Here is a 27989-nt window from a genome sequence, read left to right as displayed (position 1 = left end):
CAAAAAATTTTCAAGACTAAGAATTAAAAAGGAGTAAAGTCTTTTTACCCTAAGTTCCTATTAAAGGAAGGTCCATTTAATAAATTGGTAGCAATGTTACCATATTATACTGGCAGAACTACACTTGCTGGCTAAAGAAGCTCAGTTGAAAATACCTCTTTTAGTAATGTCCCTGTTTAATGGCCATGGAGGTATCCAGCAGTTGACAGGGCTGTGAAATTCCTGTTCTTGCATGAAGGTCAACTTTAAAATTTTTAATCATTTTTAATAGTAAAAGTTATAAAAATTAATTTCCTTTCCAAGAAAATTCAGGGTTGTTTTTTTTCCTTTTTTTTCTAGAAGTTCATTCTGTTATGGTGATATTTTGATTCATAGAATTGCAATTTTTAATAGCCAAACATTACATTTGACCAAAATGTATATTCAGGTATATTCGACTTACATGCTGCAAGTATAGCTACTGTCTAAAAAGAGCTTAGTATACAGGTGCCCCAACAGGATGGTCCTCATACTTCAGTGATTTATGCATTTTGTTATGGACATCGGCTTGATTCGGTTGTTGAAATACAGGTTTGGGTGGACTCTGGTTTGTGTTCACCGTGTGTGAAAGGAGGGCTATCCTGGAAACTCCTGGTCACGTGGTTGTCAACCGGAAACACACAGCCCCCATAGAGAACACGTGCTTCCTTCCAGTCCGTTTGCACGGACCTAGCAAACCATAACGCCAATGATCCGGATGTAAGGACAACTGTACACTAGCTTTTGGTCCTAACACGGGCCACGTGAGATGTGAACCGCTTCATCTTGGCTGCCACATATGCAATTTATGCAACTTAAGGAACGTCCTCTTCCTCACCGCCGTGTGCCCCTGCGCCACTCATTCCAGCCCGCAGGCTCACGGGCACCTGGCTCCCGCACTGCGCCCTTTTCCACCTTTCGGAACTGGGCTGCCTCCCGCCCCAGCGCCTCCCTTCAGGCGGTGCCTGCTCCTTGGACCTCCAGGAAGAACACACTCCCCTGACGAGCACTGGTTTGCGGCTGAGCCCTAAGCTGCAACCTGTTGAGAGCTCTCGGGTACGAGAAAACGCTACACTTGATTCCTAGAGCAACCACCGCGCACGAGCCCAGACGACCTCGCCGCGGGGCGAGAGTGTCCGCCGGGCCGGCAGGGGGCGCGCTGCGCGGCGGGTGGGAGGGCGGGCGGCGCGTCTAGGCCGCAGCCGTGCCCGGCGTGCGCTCGGTGCCCACAAAGCGCCAGCTGAGGGGCCGCTGGGGGCCGAGCGCAGCTGAGCTTCCCCGTCACCGCGCTCCTCAGGCCGGTCCTGCCCCTGCCGCGTCCCCGCGCCCCGAGCAGCCGGGCCCCACGGCCGCGCGAGCCTGGGCGCGGAAGGCAGGCCGAGCGGTTGCCGTCTCTGTGGGTCTGTGCGGCGGCGACAGCAGCGACTGCGGCCCGGGTCGGACAGCGCAGAGCCATGGCCGAGGCGGCCCCAGCTCCGGTAAGGGCGGCCGGCGCACGGAGTGCTGCACGCCCGGCGGGGTCTGGGCGCCCCGGACTCCGGGGCCGGCCCCGCGGGAGGGGAGGAGGGCGAGAACCCGGGCCTGTCAGGGACACAGCCCGAGCGGCGGAGCCGGGGTGTCGGGTGGAACCCCGACGCCCAGCGCGGGTCTAGGAGGGCCCGTCCCCTCCGGCCTCCCGAGGCCGCCCTGGGTGTGAGGCCCGGAGCTCCCCAGCCCGGCGGAGGTTTCCGGCGAGCGCAGGTGCAGCCCCGGCAGCCGGCCGGACGCAGGGCGGCGGGCTCGGTGCGGCGATGCCGTGGGCCACTCAGCCGCCCCGGGCGCATCCTCATCCTCGCAGAATCAACCCGGGGCGGCCCACCGGAGCCTCGCACGGCCACATCTGCGGGGAGACGGGGACACCGGCCGCGGGGGCGCAGGGAGCCCGGGCCCCGCACGCGACGGCGCGCCTCCCCGTCGGTGCCAGCCGGGGGCTTGTCAGTGTTTGTTCTGGGCGTGTGGACTGCGGGCCGCGGCGCCCCGCTGTCCGCCTGCTGCCGGGGCTGCGGGACCAACTCACACCAGACCCCGGTGGAATGAGCAGGAACTAGACAGGTTACAAACGGCCTTGCATTTGCGAACTCAGGTTTTCATCCCCCCCGCCCCCGAGGAGAGCAGTCTCGGTGGGCCAGGAGCCAGGCCGGGCTATGGAGAGTGACCGGGGAATGAGAAAAGCAGAGGAAAAAAAGGGAGCAGTACCACTGGGGTGGGGAATGGGGCACAGGGGAATGCCAGCTCTGCTCCTGGGTCTTCTCTTCCTTCTCCAGTCTTTCAAAAACATATGGTAGAGGTGAGCACGTGTGTGCCAGCCCGGGCCAATAGAAATACAACGGAAGCCGCATGTGTCACCTGATGCTTTCTAGGAGTCGCATTTACAAAGTAAAGAGAAATAGATGAAGTGGATCTGAATGATCTACTTTATTTAACCCGGTGCATACAAAATGTTTCAAAGTGTGGTCAAAAGTAAGGCATTAATCGAGCTTTGCATCCCTCCTCCCCCATACCAAGTCTTTAAAATCTGGTGTGTATTTTATACTCACAGCACATAGTGATCAGAATAAGCACATTTCAAGTGCTCGGTAGCCACGGATGGCTACCATATTGAACAATGCGGGTCTGTCTTATGGAGAAGAAATGTTGACCATAAAAATTAAAAAACAGCCCTAACCGGTTTGGCTCAGTGGATAGAGCATCGGCCTGAGGACTGAAGGGTCGCAGGTTCGATTCTAGTCAAGGGCATGTACCATGGTTTCGGGCACATCTCCAGTAGGGAGTGTGCAGGAGGCAGCTGATCGATGTTTCTAACTCTCTGTTCCTCTCCCTTCCTCGCTGTAAAAAAATCAATAAAATATATTTTTTTAAAAATTAAAAAACAAACAAAAAAACAATGTACCCAAAAATGTGGAAGGAGTTGGTATTCGGAGCATGAAGTGGAGAGATTAGTTTTAAATATGATGAACCTTTTTCCTGTGGGAAGGAAAAAAGAAAGCGTGGGTTAAGTTATTAACACTAGAAAGACTGAAACTTAGTATATACGTATATTGCCCAAAAGCAGTCAAAATGACTGCATCGTGAAAGAATAATATCGGAGCACTCTTCACTTATGTTCCTTAGCGTTTCCAATAACTCACTTCTATTCGACATTTCTTTCATGAATTTAGGGCGCAAAAGAAATAAAATAAACAACTTATTAGAACAAGTATCACTGCATAAAGATTCAAATAACAAGTACTAGTTTAGCTTATTGAGCAACTGCAACTTATCAAGTATCGATAATTTATCATGTACTTGTATGTTATCATGTGACGGTAATCGAAAAAAAATGAAAACTGTTATTTCAATACAGAGCCGAACTGGTCATATAAGAAATTTACTCAGTTCAATAATAAGAGTCATTTGATTATTTAAAATTTCCCAAGCAGTCAAAATGACTGCTTTTGGGCAATATAGGTATAACACACACACATATATATATACCGGAAATGAAGGAGGGGGGAGGTAACTACAATTATTAATAAACGCATTTATATGTTGTACAAAAAGTCACAAAATTCTAAGAAATTGTGTCATTATATACATCATTGTTTTTCTAATTGAAATTAAAAAGCAGTCAAAATGACTTCCTTGGGCAATCTAGTGTTAATGAGTCTGAGGTGGGAAGGGGTGAGAAGAAAAAGGAAAACGTTCAGAGAGTTTTTATCTAATTTTTTTCCATGCCATCTGAGCGTGAGGGGCGGGCCCTGCGGCAGCAGCAGTACCTGGGAGCTGGTTAAAATGCAGAATCTCAACCTTCCTCCCAGACCTACTAACTCAAAGTCTGCATTTCAATGAAATCTCCAGATGATTCTTACGCACATTAGTTTGAGGAGCGCTGTAGCAAAAAGCGTAAGGAGAGGGGCTGGGGTTTGTAGTGGCCACACATGGGATGGGAGAAGCAGTATGGGGGTTGCCAGGCAGTGTTGAATCCCTGCTGAGCTTAGAGGCGGCCGGTTGGTGCGTGGTGACACCAGTTTGCCTGGTTCTGTGACTTACCAGCCTGCCTGCAGAAACAGAACGAGAAGGATCAGACTGATTCCAGCCTGGAGGTTAGCCCAGCAGGTGAGGCAGAAAGACAGGGTTGAAAGTGGCTGAAGTGATCAGCTGAGGAGGAAAGCGAAGCTGGGAGCGGTCTGATAAGCCAGCAGCAAATGGAATGGCCAAGGGTTTGGTGGGTTGCAGAGCAGGTGAAATGAAAATAAGCTCGGGGGTGAGCTGAAGAAGTGGGAGGTTGTGGCCGTAGAGCCGGTTACCATAGCATCAGAAGTCTTTGTAGAGGCCATGCTCATCCAACCTCCTGTTAGAGCAATTTCCTTTTTTTAAATACACTGTTTCAATGTACATTCAGTGATGGGATAACCTGTTACTTTCTTAGAAGACCTAGTTCAAAAGTTAACTTATATAGACCAAAGTTTGCCTGCCTAAAAATTCCATGTTGGTTCTAGTTCTGCCTTGTGGAGTAATACAGTATATTATGTTCTGTTTTATAACTCTCCAGACTCAACTTTCAAAGCTTGTTGAGCTATTACTGAATAGTATGGTTGTGTTGTTGTTGTTTTTTTTAAAAAAAACTTACATTTTTATTAATTTCAGATAGAAAGGGAGAGAGAGAACCACGGATCAACGCCTCCCGCACCCCCAGCCCGCCCTCCCTGCACTGGGATCCAGCCGGAAACCCAGGCATGTGCCCTGAGTGGAATCGAACCGAAACCTCCTGGTTCAACCACTGAGCCACACCGCCGGACATATGGTTGTGGTTTGTAAGAAGGGTGGTAGACAGGGTCAGAGCCCAAGTCAGTACGCACACTGAGCCGGGTGAAATCTGGAAAGTTCCTGGGGCATGTAGGACTTTCCATGTAGGCCTTTCCCACTGACAGAGAATGCAGCAGCAATCTTGAGCCTGTGAACAGTTGGCTAAAGTTCCTTGCGTCTAGGGCAGTGGTTCTCAACTGTGGCTGCACATTAGAATCACCTGGGAATCTTTTTAAAATCCTGATTTATGGGCCTCATCCACGGGAAATTCTGTTTCTTTGTTATGGGGTGAGGCCACAACATTAGTAACAAAGAAACAGAATTTCTGGCGAATGAGGCCCAGAAATCAGGATTTTAAAAAGATTCCCAGGTGATTCTAATGTGCAGCCAAGGTTGAGAACCACTGAATTCTAGGGAATATGCCAGGCTAGTTCTTGATCCAGTTTCACTCACTGTCTTGACCTAATCCATCCCTGACCCATCAAAGCAGTTCTCTTGACTTGATGCTGATGAGCTCCATGAAGATGAGGCATATGCAAGCAGTAATCAAACTATATTTAGATGAATCTCAGATAGCCAGTTAAGCAGTTCTTATCTCGTTTAAGTTTGGATTAGGGCTTCTTCTAACACTCAGTGCCTTGTCTCATCTCTCCACTGCACACAGACTTCTGAATGGGACTCCGAATGCCTTACGTCCCTACAGCCCCTTCCCCTCCCTACACCCCCAGGAGCAAACGAGGCACACCTGCAGACTGCAGCCATCTCCCTGTGGACAGTGGTGGCAGCTGTGCAGGCTATAGAGAGAAAGGTGGAGGTGCACAGCCGGCGTCTCCTACATCTAGAAGGACGGACAGGGACGACAGAGAAGAAGCTGGCCAGCTGTGAAAAGACAGTGGCTGATCTCGGGAACCAGCTGGATGGCAAGTGGGCCGTGCTGGGGACCCTGCTGCAGGAGTACGGGCTGCTGCAGAGGCGGCTGGAGAACTTGGAGAACCTGCTGAGGAACAGGAACTTCTGGATCCTGCGGCTGCCCCCGGGTATTAAAGGAGATATCCCAAAGGTAGTGCTTCACTTCTAGTTGGAAAGTGATACCACTCGTCCTTAGTAAGGGACAGTCTTGGGAACCTTGACCTTGTTTTATGTGTATCTATTTGGGAAGCATTTCATGGTCAATTTAGCAGTTCATCTGAAGTGTCAAACTTCAGATTGGAAAACTCTTTCCAATACAAAATTGGCAGTCTGACAGGTGGATTTTTTTTCTCTTTTGCTTTCTCTTACTCATTACACCCAAGTCACTTTTTTCTTTGTTAACCTGTCTGCCACAATCTTGGTGTGGAAACTAAATTAAATATCATTAAATCAGTCAATTTTAATTTGTTGGCAATTCTGGTGAAAAAGTTAGAGGAAGGACAAGAGAAGGGATGCAGAGTAAATGGTCAATGTAAGGGTTTGGGGTGATTTGTAGGTCTAGGGTTGATGTAGACTCTGTCCTTCAGCTCCTTTACAGAATTGTGCTGCAATGCTGGGGCCCAGCCTTTCTGAATGGAATAGCCTTTAAAACAAAAGGAAATAAACATTATTCTTAAGCTATAGAAGACAGCCTTGAGGCAGCTGGTTCCCAACCATGCCTGTTTGTTTATTCATTCATTCAACAGATATTTCCTGAACACTTACTCTTTTGCTTGATATTTGCTCTCTGAAGGCATAGCAATGAACAATTCCTGTAAACTCCTCTGGAGCTTAAATTTTAGTAGAGAAAGAAAGATAATATAAACAAACAAGAAAATGAATATATTTAAGTGCTTTGACAAAAATGAAGGTGCTATCCGGTGATTTATTAGATTGGCTGTCAGAGACGGTCTCATAAAGGAGCTAATATTTAGGCTGAGACTGATTAACAGGAAGGACTCATCTGTGAGAAGTTCTGAGGAAGAGCTTTCTGGCAGGAAGAATACCTAGTGCAAAGTCCTGAGGGGAAGTAAGAAGGCCAGTTAGCAGGTATGCAGTGAGTAAACGGGAGCGTGACTAGAAGAACGAGGAGGGCAGTGCTTTTCAACATAGCCATCACTTACATGGTTTTAAATTGTAGATGGACATCTCACCTTGAGATTCTGATTTAATAGGTCCAGGATGGGGCCTAAGCATGAATAATTCTTAGAGCTCCATCATGATTCTAATATGTACTAGGTTTGTGAACCACAGCTGTAGGGCATTGGAGACCAAGGTAAGGAATGTGGATTTTACCTTAATACTCTAGGGCAGGGGTGGGCAAACTTTTTGACTCGAGGGCCGCAATGGGTTCTTAAACTGGACCGGAGGGCCGGAACAAAAGCATGGATGGAGTGTTTGTGTGAACTAATGTAAATTCAAAGTAAACATCATTACATAAAAGGGTACGGTTTTTTGTTTTTTTCTAGTTTTATTCATTTCAAACGGGCCAGCCCGCGGGCCATAGTTTGCCCACAGCTGCTCTAGGGAATAAATTGGAGGGTTTTAAGCAGAGGAGATACATCTGGTATATATTTTGAAAGTATCACTTTGGCTGCTATGTGGAGAATGGATCATGAAGGTAAGAACAGAAATGGAGAAGATTAATAAGGCAACTGTAATATTTGGGGGGATGAGAGTGGCTTGGATGAGGGTAGCAGTAATGGAGCTGGAGACAAGTGGACAGATTGAGGATATTTTGATGGTAGAATTGATGATAGGACTTACTGGTGGGAATTAGAGAATGAGGAGTTAAGAATAATAATTTACTGTTCTAAATGTTTTCATCATTTTCATAAGAACCCTAACTTGTCCAAGATCATGTAGTTACGAGGTATAAATAATGGAGTTGTATTTAGCCCAGAGCATAGTCTCTTAGAGACCTTAGGTTCACTGACACTTAGGCTTTTGGCTTGAAGAACTGGATGGATGATGTTGACATTTCCTGAGATGGGGACTATCTTGTGGGCAGAGGAGAGTTAGGAGTTTTCCTTTGGCAGGTTTGGGATGCCTGTGACACATTCAGGAGAGGTGGTAATTGGTCTCTGAAGCTCAAAGGTAAGAAACACTTGGGAATTGTTGATGTACAGATTGCAGTATAAATCATGAGCCTGGAGTGGTTACCGCAGGAGAGAAAGTGGAGAAGCAAGAGAAAGAGTCCAAGGACAAAACTCCAGGAGTGGGAGGAGTGGCTATGAGGTAAGAAAAGAAACAAAATGGAAGTATGTGGAGTCCCAGGGACGAGGAGAAAAAGCATTTCAAGGAGAGAATTGCCATTTGAGTTGAGTGTGTTACTGAGAGGTCTAGAAAGATGAGGATATGATTTGGCAACATCGGCTGGTGACCTTGATAAAAGTTGTTTCAGTGCAGTGGTAGAGATAGAAGACTGAATGGACCAGGTTGAAGAGTGAACGGCAAAGGGGGAAGTGGAGAAAATGACGTTAACTGACTCTTTCAAGGAAGAGGTACCTGGAAGGATCTCAGAGGCAGTGTCTGATGGAAAACCTTCCCCACAGTGTGTTTCATTTTTGTTTTGTTTGTTTTTTGTGTTTGTTTGTTTGTTTTTTGGGTAATCCTCATTCAAGGATATTTTTCCATTGATTTTTAGCGAGAGTGGAAGAGAGAGGGAAAGTCAGAGAGAAATATCCATGTGAGAGAAACACACCGATCAGTTGCCTCCTGCACAAGCCCTGACCAGAGCTTGGGTTGGGGAGGAGCCTGCAACCAAGGTATGTACCCCTGACTGGAATGGAACCCAGGACCCTTCGTTCCACAGGCCGATGCTCTATCACTGAGCCAAATCGGCTAGGGCCCCACAGTATGTTTTATTTTTATTCGGAGCCCCTCCAAAAATTCTTTAGGATACTTTAAACTTAGCATTTGCCATAATAATAGCAGAAAAGGTAAGCTAAAGTTACTTATTGTCTTCCCTGGGTAAGTGGGTAACATTTAAACTGTCCATCTTAAATTCTAAAATCATATCCTATCTACTAAAAGAGAAACATGGTAATTAGCCATACGTCTGCTACCCTTCCCATTGGCTAATCAGGGCAATATGCAAATTAACTGCCAGCCACGATGGCGGCCAGCAGCCAGGCAGCTTGAAGTGAACATGAGGCTTGCTTGCTTCAGTGACGGAGGACTCCAACGTTCCCCGCCTGCCCTGCCTGCCGCTGCCGGCCTCTGAGCTTGCAGTTTGAAACATTGTTACAAATACAGAAGCTAAACAAGACCCCAGAAACCTGCTTTCAGCCAGCCGGGATCTCAGAGCTGGAGTTGAAACAGTGTTTCGATTATAGAACCCAAACAAACCAGATACCTGCTTTCAGCAGTGGAGGCCTAAGAACTGGAGCCAAGCCTCAGAACCAAAGCTGGCTCAGAATAAAAAAGAAAAAAAGGAGCGGTTGGGAGCTTCAGTCACCCCCAGCCTGAAAACATCCCACAGCCCCTCACCCAGACTGGCCAGGCACCCCAGTGGGGACCCCCACCCTGAAGGGCATGTGACCAGCTGCAGACAGCCATCATCCCCTCATCCAGGCTGGCCAGGCACCCCAGTGGGGACCCCCACCCTGATCCAGGACACCCTTCAGGGCAAACCAGCTGGCACCCACCCGTGCACCAGGCCTCTATCCTATATAGTAAAAGGGTAATATGCCTCCCAGCACTGGGATCAGCGGAGCCGCGAGGCCTCCCGGCAGCAGGATCAGCGTGACAGGGGACAGCACCCAAACCCCCTGATCGCCTTGCAGCTCTGTGTGTGACGGGGCGGGGCCACAACCTCCCTATCCGCCCTGCTCTGTTCATGACAGGGGAAGGTGCCCCAACCCCCTGATCAGCCCTGCTCTGTGCCTGATAGGGGGGAGCTCCCCAACCCCCTGATCACCCTGTGGCTCTGTGTGTGACAGGGTGCGGCGCCCCAACCCCCTGATCGGCCCTGCTCTGTGTGTGACAGGGTGCAGCGCCCCAACCTCCCGATCGGCCCTGCTCTGTGGGTGATAGAGGGCGACGCCCCAACCGCCCCCCATGGGCCCTGCTCTGTGTGTGACGGGGTAGAGCCATAACCTCTCCATCGGCCCTGCCCTGAGTGTGACAGGGTGTGGCGCCCCATCCCCCTGATCCACCCTGCTCTATGTGTGACAGGGGGCAGTGCCCCAACTCCCCTATCGGCCCTACTCTGTGAGTGACAGGGGGGAGCTCCCCAACCCCCTGATCGACCCTGCTCTGTGCGTGACAGGGTACGGAGCCCCAACCCCCCTGATGGGCCCTGCTCTGTGCGTGACAGGGGGTGGCACCGTAACCTCCCCATTGACCCTGCCTTGAGTGTGACAGGGGGCGGTGCCCCAACCCCCCAATCGGCCCTACCCTGAGCGTGACTGAGGGTGGCATTGCAACCTCCCGATCCGCCCTGCTCTGTGCATGACAGGGGGGTGCACCTAGGGATTGGGCCTGCCCTCTGCCACCCAGGAGCAGGCCTAAGCCAGCAGGTCGTTATCTCCCGAGGGGTCCCAGACTGCAAGAGGGCACAGGCCGGGCTGAGGGACCCCCCCCCCCCCTGAGTGCACAAATTTTTGTGCACCAGGCCTCTAGTATAAAATAATGTTATTTATCTTAAAGATTTCTTTATATATATATATATATATATATATGTGTGTGTGTGTGTGTGTGTGTGTGTGTGTGTGTGTGTGTGTATATTTTTTTTTAATTGATTTTTTACAGAGAGGAAGGGAGAGGGATAGAGAGTTAGAAACATTAATCAGCTGCCTCCTGCAAACCCCCCACCAGGGATGTGCCTGCAACCAAGGCACATGCCCTTGACCGGAATCAAACCTGGGCCCCTTCAGTCCACAGGCCAACACTCTATCCACTGAGCCAAACCGGCCAGCGCTATCTTAAAGATTTCTTAATGAAATTACATATATTGAAGATTTGCTAGATTGGTATATGGGAACTAAACTTTTATGTCCTTGCTTTGTTGAAAATGTTCTTATTCTGCCCTTTTGAATTCCAAGTTCAAAATAATTTTCCCTCGGAAAACTCTTTATTTTAATTTTTTTTTTATTAAATCTTTATTGTTCAGATTATTACATTTGTTCCTCTTTTTTCCCCCCCATAACTCCCCTCCTCCCAGTTCTCACCCCACCCTCCGCCCTCACTCCCCACCCACTGTCCTCATCCATAGGTGCACGATTTTTGTCCAGTCTCTTCCCGCATCTCCCACACCCCTTTCCCCCCCACAAGAATAGTCAGTCCACTTCCTTTCTATGCCCCTGATTCTATTATAATCACCAGTTCATTCTGTTCATCAGATTATTCACTTGATTTTCAGATTCACTTGTTGATAGATGCATGTTTGTTGTTCATAATTTGTATCTTTACCTTTTTCTTCTTCTTCCTCTTCTTAAAGGATACCTTTCAGCATTTCATATAATACTGGTTTGGTGGTGATGAACTCCTTTAGCTTTTCCTTATCTGTGAAGCTCTTTATCTGACCTTCAATTCTGAATGATAGCTTTGCTGGATAAAGTAATCTTGGTTGTAGGTTCTTGGCATTCATCACTTTGAATATTTCTTGCCACTCCCTTCTGGCCTGCAAAGTTTCTGTTGAGAAATCAGCTGACAGTTGTATGGGTATCCCCTTGTAGGTAACTGTGTTTCTTTCTCTTGCTGCTTTTAAGATTCTCTCTTTGTCTTTTGCTCTTGGCATTTTAATTATGATGTGTCTTGGTGTGGTCCTCTTTGGATTCCTTTTGTTTGGGGTTCTCTGCGCTTCCTGGACTTGTAAGTCTATTTCTTTCACCAGGTGGGGGAAGTTTTCTGTCATTATTTCTTCAAATAGGTTTTCAATATCTTGCGCTCTCTCATCTTCTGGCACCCCTATAATTCTGATGTTGGTACGCTTGAAGCTGTCCCGGAGGCTCCTTACACTATCTTCATATTTTCGGATTCTTTTTTCATTTTGCTTTTCTGGTTGGGTGATTTTTGCTTCTTTGTATTTCAAATCTTTGACTTGATTCTTGTGCTCCTCTAGTCTGCTGTTGGGAGTCTGTATAATATTCTTTATTTCAGTCAGTGTATGCTTAATTTCTAGTTTGTTCTTTATCACAACATCGAGGGTCTCATTAGATTTTTTGAGGATCTCATTAAGTTTATCAGCTGCTTCTAGACAGTTCTTGAGAGACCTTAAAAGTGTGGTTTTGAGCTCTATATCCTCCATTTCTGTCATTTCTGTCCTGTTTCTTTGTCTCGGCATTTTTTATGCTTTCTTGGTGCCCCCCCTCATGGTCTTTGTGCGCAGTCTTGTTGTAGTTAAGCCTTGATTGTTTTGGGTAATACCGGGGGTGATTTGACCTCCAGGCCAACTGGCTGTGAGAATCAGTTGTGTCTGCAGTGAGAGAACTTCTGTCCTCTGGGGAGGTGCTAATCTAGCCTTTGCCTGAGGCTATCCAGCAAATGCCTCTGTGCAGGGCTTGGGCGGGGCGGGTCGCATGGGATCAACAGTGCGGGCAGAGCGAGCAGTTATGGCTGCTCTCAGTCCCGTCCCCAGAAGCTCTGCCTCTCAGAGTCCCAGCAACCGCTGCAAACCTCGGAGAGAAAGCTGCCTTCAGGTTCCGACTGAAGCCAGACAGTCCCGCTTCTCCCATTTGAGTCTGGGTCCCTAGAGACTTGCCCAGAACTGGAGCTCAGAGCCTGAGACTCCCTCCCGAGTGAAACAGACAACCGCGCCCTCAGCTGCCAGCCCACTCCACGCGCTCCTCCGCACCTTTGTATTTTCCGCACTGTGCCTCCTCTGAGTCTCAGTATGCTGTTCTCTTTCCTTCTAGTTGAAGAATTTCCCTTCAGCCAACCTTCCTGTGGTTCTGGGTGATGTCTGTTCCGTCTTTTAGTTGTATTTTTGAAGTGGTTGTGCAAGGCAGCAATCTCCAGTGTTTACCTATGCCGCCATCGTGGTTCCTTAATTTTTAAAATTGTGGTAAACCATACATAAAAGTTATCATTTAACCACGTTTAAGTGTACGGTTCAGTGGCAGTAAGTACATTTACATTGTTTGCAACCATCACTGCCGTTCATCTCTAGAACTTCCCAAACTAAAAAAAACTCTATTCCCATTAAACACTATCTCCCCTTTCCCCCATTCCCTGCCCCTGGCACCTACCATTCTACTTTATTTCTCTGTGAGTTTGATAACTCTCATACAACTGAAATCATACAATATTTGTCCTTTTGTGATGGGTTTATTTCACTAACATAATATCTCCTGGTTCATCCATGTTATAGCATATCAGCATTTCCTTCTTAAGGCTGAATAATATTCAGTTTTTCTCAGAATTTTAAAGGCATTGGTCCTTTGTCTCACAACATCAAATGCAATTGATGAAAAGTTTACTACCCAATTCTCATTTGTTTGTAAGAAATCTGGTTGTTGTTGTTTTTCTCTCCAGAAACTTTTATCTTCTATTCATACTGGTTTTTCTAAAATTTATTGAGGATATGTCTGCATGTAGGTTTTGTTAAATTTGTATTGGGCAGTTGTCATGACCTTTCAATCAGAATTCTGGGAAATTTTCTTCTATGAATCTATATACTATTTCATCCCCTCCCCATTTTTTTCTATTTTCATCCTGGAACTACTCTAGGATTATTTGTAGTATTTGTTCATCTTGGTACTTTTTTTATATTGCGTAATCCTCGATTATATATATATATTTATAAGTAGAGGATTCCACTGATTAATAGGTTAATTATAGGAAGCTGGCATGTCTTCTCAGCCACTGCATAAGTCTGTTTACCAAAGGATCTTGCCTTTGCAGGACAGGGTTAGGTCTGTAGGTGCCTCATACAGATGGGCTTCACTTTAAGGTTCTGTGGCAAGGAGTAAATAGGCAGTGCAGGGACCACCCAGAGGCCAGGCGGAAGATGGTACCTAGTGGTCAGCCCATAGGAATCCCATGCTGTCTCCAGGCAGGCGAGACAATTTCTTTACAGGTGAGGCTTGTGGTTTCAGTTTTGTGGTAAAGGCTTCTGCTACTCCACTCTGCCAGGGCTGATGAGGATGACAATGGGGGCCCCACTATTATAAAGATGGACCTTCAAACTGCAGTTTATAATCACTTGCATTCCTACTCAGTGTATCTGCCAGCTTTCAGCTTGGAATTCTCTGGGTTCCTCACCTGCAGTCCTTTCCCATGTACAGGTGCCGCTTCCTCATGCACCTTAGACCCCAGCAGGAGCCCATCCTCTGGGTCTCAGTGAGAAACTCATTAAGAATTCTGGTCTAGTGATGGCCTTTCCTTCTCATTCTTGGTGCTGTTGTAGATACAGTTCCTGTTGATCTTACATACTGTCATTTCAATGGAACTCTGACAAGGAAGGGAAGTACATGTGTGCTTAGTTCAAAACCTGGAACCAGAAGCCCATCCTGATCCTTAATTTTTGTCATTCTTTTATCATCTGTATTTTTGTTGTAAGATACACAAATCTTTTGTGCAGTGAGGTTAGATTAAAATAAACTATTGAGTATCTACATTTGCCCTAAGAACAATTTTAGGTACTGAGCAAGATGTAAACATGAGCTTGGCCAGGGTGGCTTAGTGGTTGAGCATCGAACTATGAACCAGGAGGTTGCGGTTTGATTCCCAGTCAGGGTACATGCCCGGGTTGTGGGCTTGATCCCCAGTGTGGGGTATGTAGTAGGCAGCTGATCAATGATTCTTTCTCATCATTGATGTTTCTCTCTCTCTCTCTCTCTCCTTCTCTCTTCCCCTATGAAATCAATAAAAAAAATATTTTTAAAAAAGATGTAAAAATGAGCAATTGGTGGCTCTAGCCTGTTTATAATATACCTGTCCTTTAAGACTAGCTAGAGTCCTATCTCTTCTAGACTCACCACAGCCCCAGTATAGCTATTTCCAAAATTTTTTGTCCATGTCATTAATTCGAATACAGCCAAGCACTCCTTTTGAGTCAGTTAGAGAAATAAGCTTATTTTTATAATCCTGGTGCTTTGGATAGGCTTAGTACTTAGTGAGTATTCAGAATATGTTATGTTGTGTGAATTAAATACTGTTTCTCATTTGTACCTATCTCTGAGTGACTGTAGCCCTGAAGCTTATCACCTTTCTCCTTGAAAACATTGTAAACTCCTGGAGGTTGGATCTGTGTCTTAATTTTTTTTTCCTGTAACCTTTCAGCAGCTCACGTAGTTTTTTATAACTAGAAGGCACTTAGTATACTAGTAGGTTTATTGAATGATTGAATTGCAGTGGGAGGGACTAACCCCACTGTCGTTGTAATTTCAGGTGCCTGTGACATTTGATGATATCTCCATCTACTTTTCCACTCCAGAGTGGGAAAAGTTAGAAGAATGGCAAAAGGAACTTTACAAGAATATCATGAAGGGCAACTACGAGTCTCTCATCTCTATGGGTGAGGCTGAGTTGACACCTTGTGAGTAGGTGATAGCAGCCCCAGGAGGGCTCAGAACAGGCCCTTTTCCTCCAGTGGTCCTCATTTTCATGCTGTCCTTACACACTTCAGATTCTGCTTCCAAGCCACAGATATCTAGTTCACACTTGCTAAATAGGAAATATAATTTCTCCTTGTGCCAAACATAGGACAGAGAATGAAGTTCAGAGCTATGCAGTGGTTTCCATGGGTAGCCTTCACTTTGGGAAGGCCTTGATTCCTCCTCTTGAGACACACTGTCACTCTTCCTCAATGAAAGTAGCAGGTGGGCTGTGCCAAAGTAGCCCATGTGCTTTTCCCACACGTTACCTCTCCTCTTACCTATTTTCCTAAAAGATATAGTTGGAGGTGAGTGGATGGGGAGAAGTGATCTATAATTTAAAAGAAATCTGCTTGGACTGTGGACCCCAAAGCCTTCAGCTCTCCCTGGCCAGTTGCTCAATGGTTAGCGCGGGTTTGATCCCCCAGCTCCGGTCTGGGAGGCAACCAGTTGATGTGTCTCTCTCACATCAATGTTTCTCTCTCCCTTTCCCTCCACAAACCCTCTCTTCTTTCCACTCTCTCTTAAAAAAAAAAAAAAAGTCAATGGAAAAAATATCCTGGGGTAAAGATTTATAAAAAAAGCCTTCAGTTCAACCTTGATGGCAATTAGTTGTCATTCTGATTTATCTCTTTGTTATACCTCCTTTCTCTTCTTACTCCTAGATTATGCCATGAATCAGCCTGATGTCTTATCTCAGATTCAGCCAGAAGGAGAACATAATACGGAGGATCATGCGGGGCCAGGGGAAAGTGAGATTCCCACCGACCCCAGTGAAGGTAAGCGAGAGGAAAGATTCGCCACTCCGTGTCTCCTGTATACCTATCACCTAGATTTTACTTGGTCAGAGATGATGGCTCAGGACTGAAGAAGCAGGCCTGGTGGCTTCTAGAGCTTCTCAGTGCCACAACAACTAGACTGATTGGGTCAGTTAGAGAATGAGCTGAGAGACCACCTTGTCCCATGTTTTCACCCATCAGTACCACACATGTGAGCACTGCTAATTGCATCCCATGACAAAGGTTGTGAACCCTAGTTATTTAGTAAAATAAACATGTCCTTAGGTGGCAGAGCAAGCAGTTGTGCTCATTTGGAAGGAAAGTGGCTTCCGGGGAATATACACCTGGTCACTGAGAAGTGCTGGAGATCTTCAGGGTTCCTCCGAGAGATGCACTCAACCAAATGTTGCCCAGTGTGGGAACCAGCTATCATTAAGTAACCATCCCTAATATATTTTTTGTTAAGCTGCTTGGTTTTGTGTGGGAAAGACTGCTAGCCAATGTCCACCTCTGCTAGCAGAAAAATCTCATGCCATTTTTGTTCTTTGCTGGATAGAAAGCTCATAGAAACCTCATCCTCCAGATGTCTCTACTAGATGAATGTACAACCCCCCCCCCCCCCCCCGTCTCATCTACTGTTATTTTATTCTAACATTTTATTGCAAAAAATTTAAAGCAATCAGAAAAGTAAAAATAATTTTACATTAAACTTCTAGGTACCTGTCACCTAGGTTTTACCACTAACATTTTATACTTTATCACATATATACCCATCTCTACACCCCTCTATCCATCATCAATTCATCCATTCTATTTTCATTATATTTCAAAATCCGTAGAGACGTCAACACATGTCCCCCTACGTAGTTTAGCATGGATAGCATTAATCTAGAGTTCAGTTTTGTTTTTTCTTTTGAGGTAAATTTTACATGTAATGAAGTGTTCAAATCTTAAGTGAACATTCTCTCTGTGGTAAGGATATATCTGCCACACATTATTTTTAAAAATGTATGAGTGATAGTATTTAGGCAATATAATAGGTTGAATTTGATTAATATCTATGTCATGAATATATGTAATGAGTCTTATCACAAATAGAGATGAGTGACTTGATCAGAAACATGCATTATTCTTATTCTACTTTATTAGTTACCTAACATAGCCCTCAGCAAGGATAAAATCAGTGTGTCATTTTATTTTGAGGGATGAATGGAAAAGATGTAAGTAATTTGGTTTTGTAATGATGTCTGAAAGTTTTATTTAGCTGCCATCTTGTCAACTTGTGGATAGTCAACCTATATATGTTTATACATTTTTAGTTAAAATTAAATAGTATAAGCTATGAATTTACTTAATACTGTGGTTTGATTCTTTACAGTTTAGTTTTCATTGGTGATTAACAACCTAGACATTTACCAGAACTTGAAGATAGGAGTCTTAAGACTTGGACCAATCAATGTATAGCACTTTTTTGAAAAGCCCCTCAAGTTTGTCTATCTTTAGAACCCTTTATATTTCCCCCCTTTTATGTTTATATCAGTGGTTCTCAACCTTCTGGCCCTTTAAATACAGTTCCTCATGTTGTGACCCAACCATAAAATTATTTTCGTTGCTACTTCATAACTGTAATGTTGCTACTGTTATGAATCGTAATGTAAATATCTGATATGCAGAATGGTCTTAGGCGACCCCTGTGAAAGGGTCGTTCGACCGCCAAAGGGGTCGCGACCCACAGGTTGAGAACCGCTGAACTATATATTCAAGAGTTTATTAAGCCAATTATTTTCTTTGTGTTGTTCCAACTGTCAACTTGGCTAGTGAGAGGACGTTACATTGTCTCCTGTGTCCTTTCAGTACTGCCTCAGTACTTGTTTTCTTCAAACATGATTTTTTTCTTATGGAAATTTAAGCAATAAGTTATTACTTTTATCTTATTTATTTATTTACTTATTTTTGGTTAATCCTCACCTGAGGACATTTTTCCCATTGATTTTTTGAGAGAATTGAAGTGAGGGGGAGAGAGAGAGAGAGAGAAACATTAGTGTGAGAGAAACACATTGATTGATTGCCTCCTGCATGAGCCCCAACCAGGGCCAGAAATCGAGCCTTTAACCAAGGTATGTGCCCTTTACCGGAATCAAACCTGAGACCCTTCAGTCAGTGGGCCGACTCTCTAACTACTGAGCCAAACCAGTCAAGACAGTACTTGTTTGTTTGTTTGTTTGTTTGTTTTTAAAAATAGATCCTGGCTGGCATGGCTCAATGGTTGAGCATTGACCTATGCACGAGATGGTCACGGTTTGATTCACAGGCAGGGCACATGCCTGGGTTACGGGCTTGATCCCCAGTGTGGGTTGTGCAGGAGGCAGCCTATCAATGATTCTCTCTCATCATTGATGTTACTATTTCTCTCTCCCTCTCTCTTCCTCTCTGATATCAATAAATATATATATTTTTAAAAAGTTCCAGGCTGTGTTTGGGGTCCCAAGACCACCTTCAGGTTCGGTAACTCACATACAGGACTCAGCATATAGTCATGCTCAGGGCTAAGATTTATTGCAGCAAAAGGACAGAAAAGAAACCAGCAAAAATAAAAGACACAAGGCAAAGTCTGGAGGAAACTGGAGCTTCCAGAGGCCTCTGCTCTATAGAGGACTCACTCAATTTCTCCAGCATGGGGTTGTGACACTTGCAGAGTGTTGTCTCCCAGAGAAACCGATTAGAGACTCAGCACCCAATGTTTTCATGGGAGCTGGGCATGTAAGCACCCTCTGCCGAACACATACCAAAATTCCAGATTTCCGGGAGGAAAGCGGGTGTTCAGCATAAACCACATATACATAGTAGGCCCCCTGAGGCACTCTTAACATTTAGGGAAAGTTTTACATCAGTATAGGCAACTGTTTTCCAGCCAGGGGCCAACCTTGCAAGCAGGCCTTTCTAACAGAGTCCTATGTAGATTTCTGCTCTCCTTACACATTAAAAACACCCTGGTTCCTTTCAGTGGAGAATAGAATTAAACCGTCTGGTCCTTAAGGTGCATAACAGATCATTTCACATGAATATTAGGTGGAGGATATGCCGAAACCGGTTTGGCTCAGTGAATAGAGCGTCGGCCTGCGGACTGAAAGGTCCCGGGTTCGATTCCGGTCAAGGGCATGTATCTAGGTTGCGGGCACATCCCCAGTAGGAGATGTGCAGGAGGCAGCTGATCAATGTTTCTCTCTCATCGATGTTCCTGACTCTCTATCTCTCTCCTTTCCTCTCTGTAAAAAATCAATTAAAAAATATATTAAAAAAATATATTAGGTGGAGGATAGTAATTCTAGACCACTTCAGTGACAGAACTAATAAAATATCTTTTTGATAGATTATTCTCCACTTAACTTTCACTTAACTTTAACTACTTAAATCCTTTTTCATCTTGTTCTACACCTGATCTTGGCCAAAAGGCCAAGAAGCAATCATCTTGTTCCCATAATTCTTATAAAATTAAACCCATAATTTATTATTGTATTCCATGGAGCTTTCAGAAGTACATTGTGATTAAATAAAAATATAGTGTAGAATGGAATTAATTTTATATTCTCAATCACCATTGTCTAAATCCAATGAAGGGAAAGATAAATTATTATATCCTTTCATGGAATAGTCTTTGATTCCTAGTATCTACACTAATAAAAGAGAAAAATGGTAATTGGCGTACGACGATACCCTTTTCATTGGCTAATCAGGGCTATATGCAAATTAACTGCCAACTATGATTGGCAGTTAACTGCCAACTAAGATTGGCAGTTAACTGCCAACAAGATGGCGGTTAATTTGCATATGTAGGCACAATGCAGGGAGGCGAAAGGGAAAGCAGGAAGAAGCCCCCTGCCACTGACAGTGATCGGAAACCCAGGGGGGAGCTAAGAGCTGGGGGGCAGGGCAAAGGCGGCCCTGGGGCCACCTTTGCCCTGCCCCCCAGCCAGGATCGGAGAATCAGGCGCCTTTGCTGCCCTGGCCAGTGATAGCAGGAAGTAGGGGTGGAGCCAGCGATGGGAGCTGGACACGGTCAAAGCTGGCAGTCCCGGGAGCTAGAGGTCCCTTGCCTGGGCCTAAAGTGGAGCCCACGATCGCGGGGCCACTGCAGCTGCAGGTCCCCGCTGCCCGAGCCGGACGCCTCAGCCAGAGGCGTTAGGCCTGGGCAGGGGCGGAGCCTGCAACCGCGGGGAGCTGGGGGTCCCCTGCCCAGGCCTGACACCTCTGCCGGAGGCCTCAGGCCTGGTCAAGGGGCCGATCTGGTGATTGGTGATCGGAGGGTGATGAGGGTCAACTCCTCAGGCTGAGGCATCAGGTCTGGGCGGGGGGCTGAGCCGGGGATTGGGGGGATATGATGGTCCCCTTGCCCAGGCTTGAAGACTGGGTCAGAGGCGTCAGGCTTGGGCGGGGGGTGGAGCAAGCGATCAGAGGGAGATGGGGGTCCCCTGCCCAGGCATGATTCCTGGGCCAGAGGCCTCAGGCCTGGGCGGGGGCCAGAGCCAGTGATCAGGGGGAGATGGGGGTCCCCTGTCCAAGCCTGACACCTCTGGCGGAGGCGTCAGGCCTGGGCAAGGGGCCGATCAGGCGATCAGAGGGTGATGTGGGTCTACGCCTCTGGCTGAGGCATCAGGCCTGGGCAAGGGGCAGAGCCAGCAATCGGAGGGGTCTGGGGGTCCCCTGCCCAGGCCTGATGCCTGGGCCAGAGGCATCAGGCCTGGGCTGGGGGCAGAACCAGTGATGGGGGAAAACGAGGGTCCCCTGCCCAGGCCTGACGCCTCTGTCAGAGGCGTCAGGCCTGGGCAAGGGGCCGATCCTGCGATTGGAGGGTGATGGGGGTCAACGCCTGAGGGCTCCCAGTATGTGAGAGGGGCAGGCTGGGCTGAGGGACACTCCCCCCACCCAGTGCACGAATTTTGTGCACCGGGCCCCTAGTCTTAGAGATAAAATTACATGCAATTAGAGAATGGGAGAATACAAAAAAATGAAAAGTTGAAATTTTCTGAAATTCTTCTTTAATTCTATTACTAGGACTAAACTGCAGACCAGCTGTGTGTATGTGGCCATTATTTGGTCACTGTTAGGTTTTGTTTTGTTTTAATCCTCACCTGAACATATGTACTCTTTACTTATTTTTTTAGAGAGAGAAACATTGATGTGAGAGAGAAACATCGATCACGTTGCCTCCCGTACACACCCTGACTGGGGATCAAACCCACAATCTAGGCATGTGCCCCAACTGGGAATTGAACCTGCAACCTTTTGGTGCATGCTCCAATCAACTGAGCCATTCGGCCAGGGTGGTTACTGATCATTTTAAAACTGAACTCCAGGTTTTTAAAATTCTTTTGGAAAAACAAGAGGGTCAGATGGGATAATTACTAAAAGTCATTATCCAGCCAAGAATGACCCAAAAGTAAAATATATTTATTTCTAAATCTTGTGGTTCTGAGGAGACTTCTTTTTTTTTTAAGAAATGGCCCGGTTTGGGTGGGTTTATTTTACTTTAAATTATTTTTAATTTTCAATTACAGTTGACATACAATATTATTAGTTTCAGGTGTACAAGCCAGTGATTAGACATTATATAACTTACTAAGTGATCACCCTGATAAATCTAGTAAGCATCTGATACATAATTATTATAGTACTAGAGGCCCGATGCACGAAATTCGTGCAAGGATAGGCCTTCCTTCCCCTGACTGCCAGGACCAACTTCCCTCTGGCACCGGGGACCTGGGCTTGCTTCCCTCCAGCTGCTGGCAGGCACCCGGGACCCGGGCTGGCTTTCCTCTGGCTGCCCGCAGGCACCGGCTTCCCCCAGAAGGACGTCTGGTCTAATTAGCATATCACCCTTTTATTATTATAGATTATTGACTATATACCTTGTGTTGTACTGTACATCCCTGTAACTATTCTGTAACTACCAATTTCTACTTCTTAATCCCTTCACTTTTTCCACCATTCCTCCAACCCCCCTCCCATCTGGCAACCATCAAAATATTCTCTATCTATGGGTCAGTTTCTGTTGTGCTTGTTTGTTCATTTTGTTCTTTATGTTCCACATATAAGTGAAGTCATCTGGCAGTTGTCTTCCTCTGTCTGACTCATTTCACTCAGCATAATACTATCTGGGTTCATCCAGGGTGTTGCAGGTGGCAGCATTTCATCTTCTTTATGGCTGGGTAGTATCCCATTGTGTACATGCACCACCTCTCCATCCACTCATCTATTGACGGACACTTAGGTTGCTTCCATATCTTGCCTATTGTAAGTAAGATGTGTTTCGATTTAGGGTTTTAGGTTTCTTTGGATAAATATCCCGAAGTGGATCCTTCTTTGTCTCTTGTTATATAGCCTTTGTTTTAAAGTCTATTTTATCTGTTGTAAGTATTGCTACCTCAGCTTTTTTTGTGTATCCATTTTCATGAAATGTCTTTTTCTATCCCTTCACTTTCAGTTTGTATGTGTCTTTCCATCTGACTTGAGCTGGGAGACTTTGATCATCTTTGTTTTAGGTGTATCACCATTATCCCATGTTTCTCCCTCTTCACTCTGGTCCAGCAAGACCATCTTTTCATAAGTAAAATCAGTGATTAAGGCACATCCCAATATAATCCTTTTATTTTAGTTTATCCTATTTGAGAACAAGAATCATCCTGGAAATGATAAAACTTAAAGATTTTGAATTATTACACAAATACTGAACACATTCACCTATTACAGCTCCACACCTGTTTCACAGAAAGTTTCAAAATATTAATTTTTATATTTACCCATGGTATTTGCATGTATCAAATATTTTTTTGTCTGCTTAAGCTTTAAGCCTTAAGGAGTCAGATCTCAGTACCAGTTTTAACTCAGTTTATATCTTAGTATACATCCCAGAACCTCAAGGTTTCAGCTCCATTCAGACAGCATGGCCCTTACCTGTTTAAAACATACACACAACACAAAATCAGATTTCCTCATAGTTAAAATAATAGTCAACAAGTGTAGACATTACAGTCTTATATTTTCTTGTGATCAGACTTTCTATTCTTGACTACCTCTCAAACCTTAAAACCTCAGCATTTATCACCTTCCTCTTACCTGGTCAGTATTCAGTTTTTTCTGGATTCTCTTGCTTTCTCCACAGCCTGTTGTTGGCATAAACTAATGATTCCGCGTTCCTTTTGTATGTCTTTAAGTGTCCACTGTTGGGATTCCTGAGGCCTGTGAGGAATGTGCTTTGAGTGCCATTGTGGTGACCTGGCCAGCAGTTGCCATACTGTCACCACACAGGTATCTGTATCAGGCCTGTATCTTAGTATCTAAGTTCTCCTGATCTTTTATTTATAAAAGTCCTCAGGTTATATACTCCCACCACTCTCACCACACTGTAGTTGATATAACTGTATTCTATGCACTGTAGGGTTAAAACCTAATTATTTAATCCAGTAAATATTAACTTACTTATACTGATCTACTTAAGTGACCAGAGAAACTTTTAGCATCATTATTCAAAAAGAATGGTTAGCTTTCTGGGATTTCCCAAGTTTAATGAAGACATACACAGCCAATGAACTGTATTAACAACTTATACTTCTAGAAAACTGGCTTAGTTTTTTTCAGTTCTGCATAGCTTTTATGGTCGGCCGCTGACTAATATTGTACCCAAAGGTTGGAGAGAATCCAAATGCCCATCAATAGGAAATTCTTGAATAAACAGTGGTACAGCTACACAGAAAAGCTATGAGAAGGAATGAGAAAGATCTCTGTAAGCTGCTGTGGACATGTCCAGAATATACTGTCAAGTAAAAAAACCAAGGTACAGCAGTTTGTCTAGTATGCCACATAAAGGGGGGAAAATATCAAGATGTATACATACTTGCTTATATTTTCACAAAGAAACAATGGAAGATTAGAACAAAACCAGTAAGAACAGCTATCTATTCAGGGAGAGAGAGACTAGAAGTGGAAACTAGACCTCTCTGAATGTACTGTTTTATAGGGTTTTGTTATTATTATTATTGTTGTTGTTTTTAATCCTCACTCGAGAATATGTTTTGTTGATTTGAGAGAGAGAGAGAAACATCAATGTGAGAGAGAAACATCGATCAGTTGCCTCCCATATGCACCCCGACCAGGGACTGAACCTGCAACCTATGTATATGCCCTGACTGGGAATCAAACCCATAACCTTTTTGGTGTACAAAACAGTTCTCCAACCAACTGAGCCGCCTGGCCAGGGCTACAGTTTTGATTTTGTAAATATTTTACTTAAATTTTTTAAGATCATGTTAATGTCATTAGGAACCAAAACTTTTCAGGGTGAGAAAGAAAAGATACAAGTATTAAATCAAAGGATTTAATTAAAATCTTATAATCTTAAATATGAATATAAACTCATGACACTTTCCTTTTTCTAAAAGGTATGTCTTTTATAGCTCCATCCATTGAAAAGATCTAGAAGCAGTGACAACCTATTAGCAGTTAGCATCCTTACCATCCAGAGTGTGGTCTCTAAATTCCATTGATTGTGTGCTTGGAATGTCCAAAGTGAACCTGAGATAGTTTGTCATATCAGAAATGGAAAAAACCCCACAGATGTTTGATGATGTGAAATGACAGAGCAGATCTGAGGGGTCTCCTGCTGGCCAAAGTAAGGACCATTTGAGCATTAAAAAGAATAATGACTACAGTGGATTGGAGCTCATCAAATATATAACATTCTATGAGTTTGTAATGATAAAAAGAAATGTCAGAGCCACTTGAATTACTTTGAGGTTTTGAGAGCACTAACTTGTTACTCAGAAAATTGATGCAGAGAAGCAATTAAGCATTTTTTAAAGGCTTTTTATTGATTTTTGGAGAGAGAGAGAAACATCACTGTGAGAGCAAAACATCAACATTGATCGGCTGCCTCCTGTATACCCCCTGCCAGGGATTGAGCCCACAACTCAGGCATGTGCCCTGACTGAGAATCAAATTGGACACCCAACCAACTGAGCCACACTGGTCAGGGCAGCAATTAAACATTCTAAAAGTCTCGTATCGTTGATGAAGAGAAAGTTCATCTATGGATGTCTGTTAAAACATCCTTTTCCTTATGCTTAGCCTTTCCCCTTCTGCTTCTTTCTTTATATGTGTGTATATCAAACCTGAAAGAAAAAGAAAAGTTAAGGTCAGAGCATGTTTAATACATTTCAACCTTGTAGCTCAAAATGGGATGTTGGAAAGGCAAACTGCCACATGTGCTAACACCTGTGTCCAGTCTCTGTGTAACCTGACTACCTTTGGGGCCTTAGTTTTGTTCAAGCTCTTATTTCTGCTTGGGGTATACCTTTAGATTTCAGTGGTCTCTGACTCAAAGGCATTGGGAAAACCAGTGCGTTCTCATTTACTAAGGATAAAGCCATAACCTGCCTATAAGGCTTTTCTGAGAAATACTAGTAATATAGAGAGCATGAATTTACTCTCTGGACCTTGTCAGCTTGCCAGCTTGTTGTTTTAGTCCAAAAAAGGTTATATAGGCCTCACCTGGAATAGCAAGCATAGCTGTTTCTTGCTGACCAGATGAGGCATGTTATAAGCTTCTGGAGGCTTTTCTTTCTGAAAGAACCTCCAAGGTCTGAGGGACTTATAAACACTATTTTCCCCCATCCCAGCATTCAGGAAACAAAGACCTGTGTAATTTAATAGGCAAAGGTAATATGATGTCTTAGAGAGAGCCTAGAATTGGGAACCTGAAAAATATGTTTCTGAGGAGTCAGGTCTGTATTTAAACTTAACCTAACTTTGTAATTCTGGAAGTATATTTGTTTTTTAATTAACATTTAAGAAAAAAATTGTTGGTCATTCTTGTTTCTTTGTGTTTTTTTCTGCTGTATTTTAAAGTAAACCATTGAACATAAGGTACTTACCATAAATACTTATTATCTATTTAACTTCTGTGGGCCCTCTACTTAAATGGAGAGAATATTCCTTATTTCATAAAAAAGCTATGAAACAAAAAATGGAAATATTTTTTTTTAAATATATTTTATTGATTTTTTACAGAGAGGAAGGGAAAGGGATAGAGAGTTAGAAACATCGATGAGAAAGAAACATCAACTAGCTGCCTCCTGCACACCCCCTACTGGGGATGTGCCTGCAACTAAGGTACATGCCCTTGACTGGAATTGAACCTGGGACCTTTCAGTCCGCAGGCCGACGCTCTATCCACTGAGCCAAACCGGTTAAGGCAAAAATGGAAATACTTTTAAAGTAATTGTGCTAATGAAATGTAAGGTACTATTGATTTTAGATTATTTCTTTTTCTTTTTTTCTTTTTGGAAAATGTATTTTTATTGATTTCAGAGAGGAAGGGAGAGAGAGAAACATCAATGATGAGAGAAAATCATTGATCGGCTGCCTCCTGCATGCCCCCTGTTGGGGATTGAGCCTGCAACCCAGGCATATGCTCTTGACCAAAATCGAACCCTTCAGTCTGCAGGCCGACACTCTATCCTTTGAGCCATACTGGCTTGGGCGATTTTAGATTATTTATGGGTGTTATCTACAAAATAAAAATGTACTTGTTTTGAAATGGTCTCACTGAAAATAGTGAATCAAGCTGAGTACATCATGTAAAAATAAATTTGGCTTCATTTTGAACTAGTTCTCTAAGTATTGTAAACATTTTTTAAAGGCTGACTCCATTTTGTTGTTAGAGTTAAATTTGGGCAAAATGTGTAGTAGTCAACAAACCAACATGATTATTTTCACTTTCTGATTCAAGTCCCTGAAGGCCATTCTCTTTTCCCCCCACAAATAGAGCCTGTCATTTCAACATCAGATATTCTGTCTTGGATTAAACAAGAGGAAGAGCCCCAGGTTGGGCCCCCACAGGAGTCCAAGCAGAGTGACATATACAAGGGTACCTATGCTGGTGAGTAATGCATTGAAGAGACCTTCATGCCCAAGTCCAGCTTTGCCAGGACTGACTGAAGACACAGCAGTGAAATGGGTTGTGGAGGCAAGGAGGTGAGAGAAGAATGGGAAAAGGGGGAAAAAAAGACATACTCAAGTAAGTTAGAAATGAAACAAATCAAATTAAGATACATTTAAAGCGAGAAAACACACTCTTTTTTAAAAAAAATATTTTTATTGATTTCAGAGAGGAAAGGAGAGGTAGAGAGTGATAGAAACATCAGTGATAAGAGAGAATCATTGATTGGCTGCCTTCTGCACACCCTACACTGGGGATTGAGCTCACTTCCCCGGGCCCCAACCAGGACTCAAACCGTGGCCTCCTGTTTCATAGGTCAACGCTCAACCACTGAGCCACGCCAGCCGGGCAAGAAAACACACTCAAGTGTAAAGACAAATTAGAATTGTCAGAGGAAGAAAATCAGTGCATACAGATGGACCAAAAATATGAGGATGGGAAAAAACAGAAGAACATTTAAAGATCATGGAGAAAGAATAGAACAAAAAGGGGGGAGGGGAGCAGGACAAGCAGTGGAGACAGAAATATTGGGGAAGCACAAATGGGACTATGGATAAAGAGCTGGCCCTCAGGAGAAATGATGAAGGGAAACAAAACAAATCATCTTCCTTTTAAGGTAGGTAGCACCATCTTTATTTTGCTATCTGAATTACAGAAGAGAATCTCAAGATCAGAAGGTACCTGATTGTTTACATAACTTAATGCAACCTGATTTTTAATAGCCTCTATGCCCTATGTTCTTTCAGAATCTAGGAAATAAGACAGTTTCTGTTCTTCAAGATATTTATATTGGGGACTCACATCAATACTAGGCCTGCCTGTTGTTAAGTGTCAGGGGTGAGTGGGATGGGTGACTTATATACAAGAAATGAGAAGTTTGAAGAA

General features: G+C 44.4%; 1 protein-coding gene across 1 annotated transcript in view; it reads left to right on the top strand.

Annotated features, from left to right (window-relative positions):
- The first annotated feature begins 1219 nt into the window (after nt 1-1219).
- The window catches only part of ZNF398 (zinc finger protein 398), a 35304-nt gene continuing 8534 nt past the window's right edge, over nt 1220-27989 (top strand). Inside the window, exons 1-5 of the mRNA XM_059712117.1 lie at nt 1220-1496; nt 5507-5902; nt 15127-15253; nt 15998-16111; nt 26931-27044. Of these exons, the coding sequence (XP_059568100.1) occupies nt 1473-1496; nt 5507-5902; nt 15127-15253; nt 15998-16111; nt 26931-27044 (775 nt within the window). The 5' untranslated portion in view covers nt 1220-1472. The remainder of the gene's footprint in view (nt 1497-5506; nt 5903-15126; nt 15254-15997; nt 16112-26930; nt 27045-27989) is intronic.

Source organism: Myotis daubentonii, chromosome 10 (assembly GCF_963259705.1).
Source record: "Myotis daubentonii chromosome 10, mMyoDau2.1, whole genome shotgun sequence".
NCBI classification, from domain to species: Eukaryota; Metazoa; Chordata; class Mammalia; order Chiroptera; family Vespertilionidae; genus Myotis; species Myotis daubentonii.
This window is presented reverse-complemented; position numbering and strand designations above follow the sequence as displayed.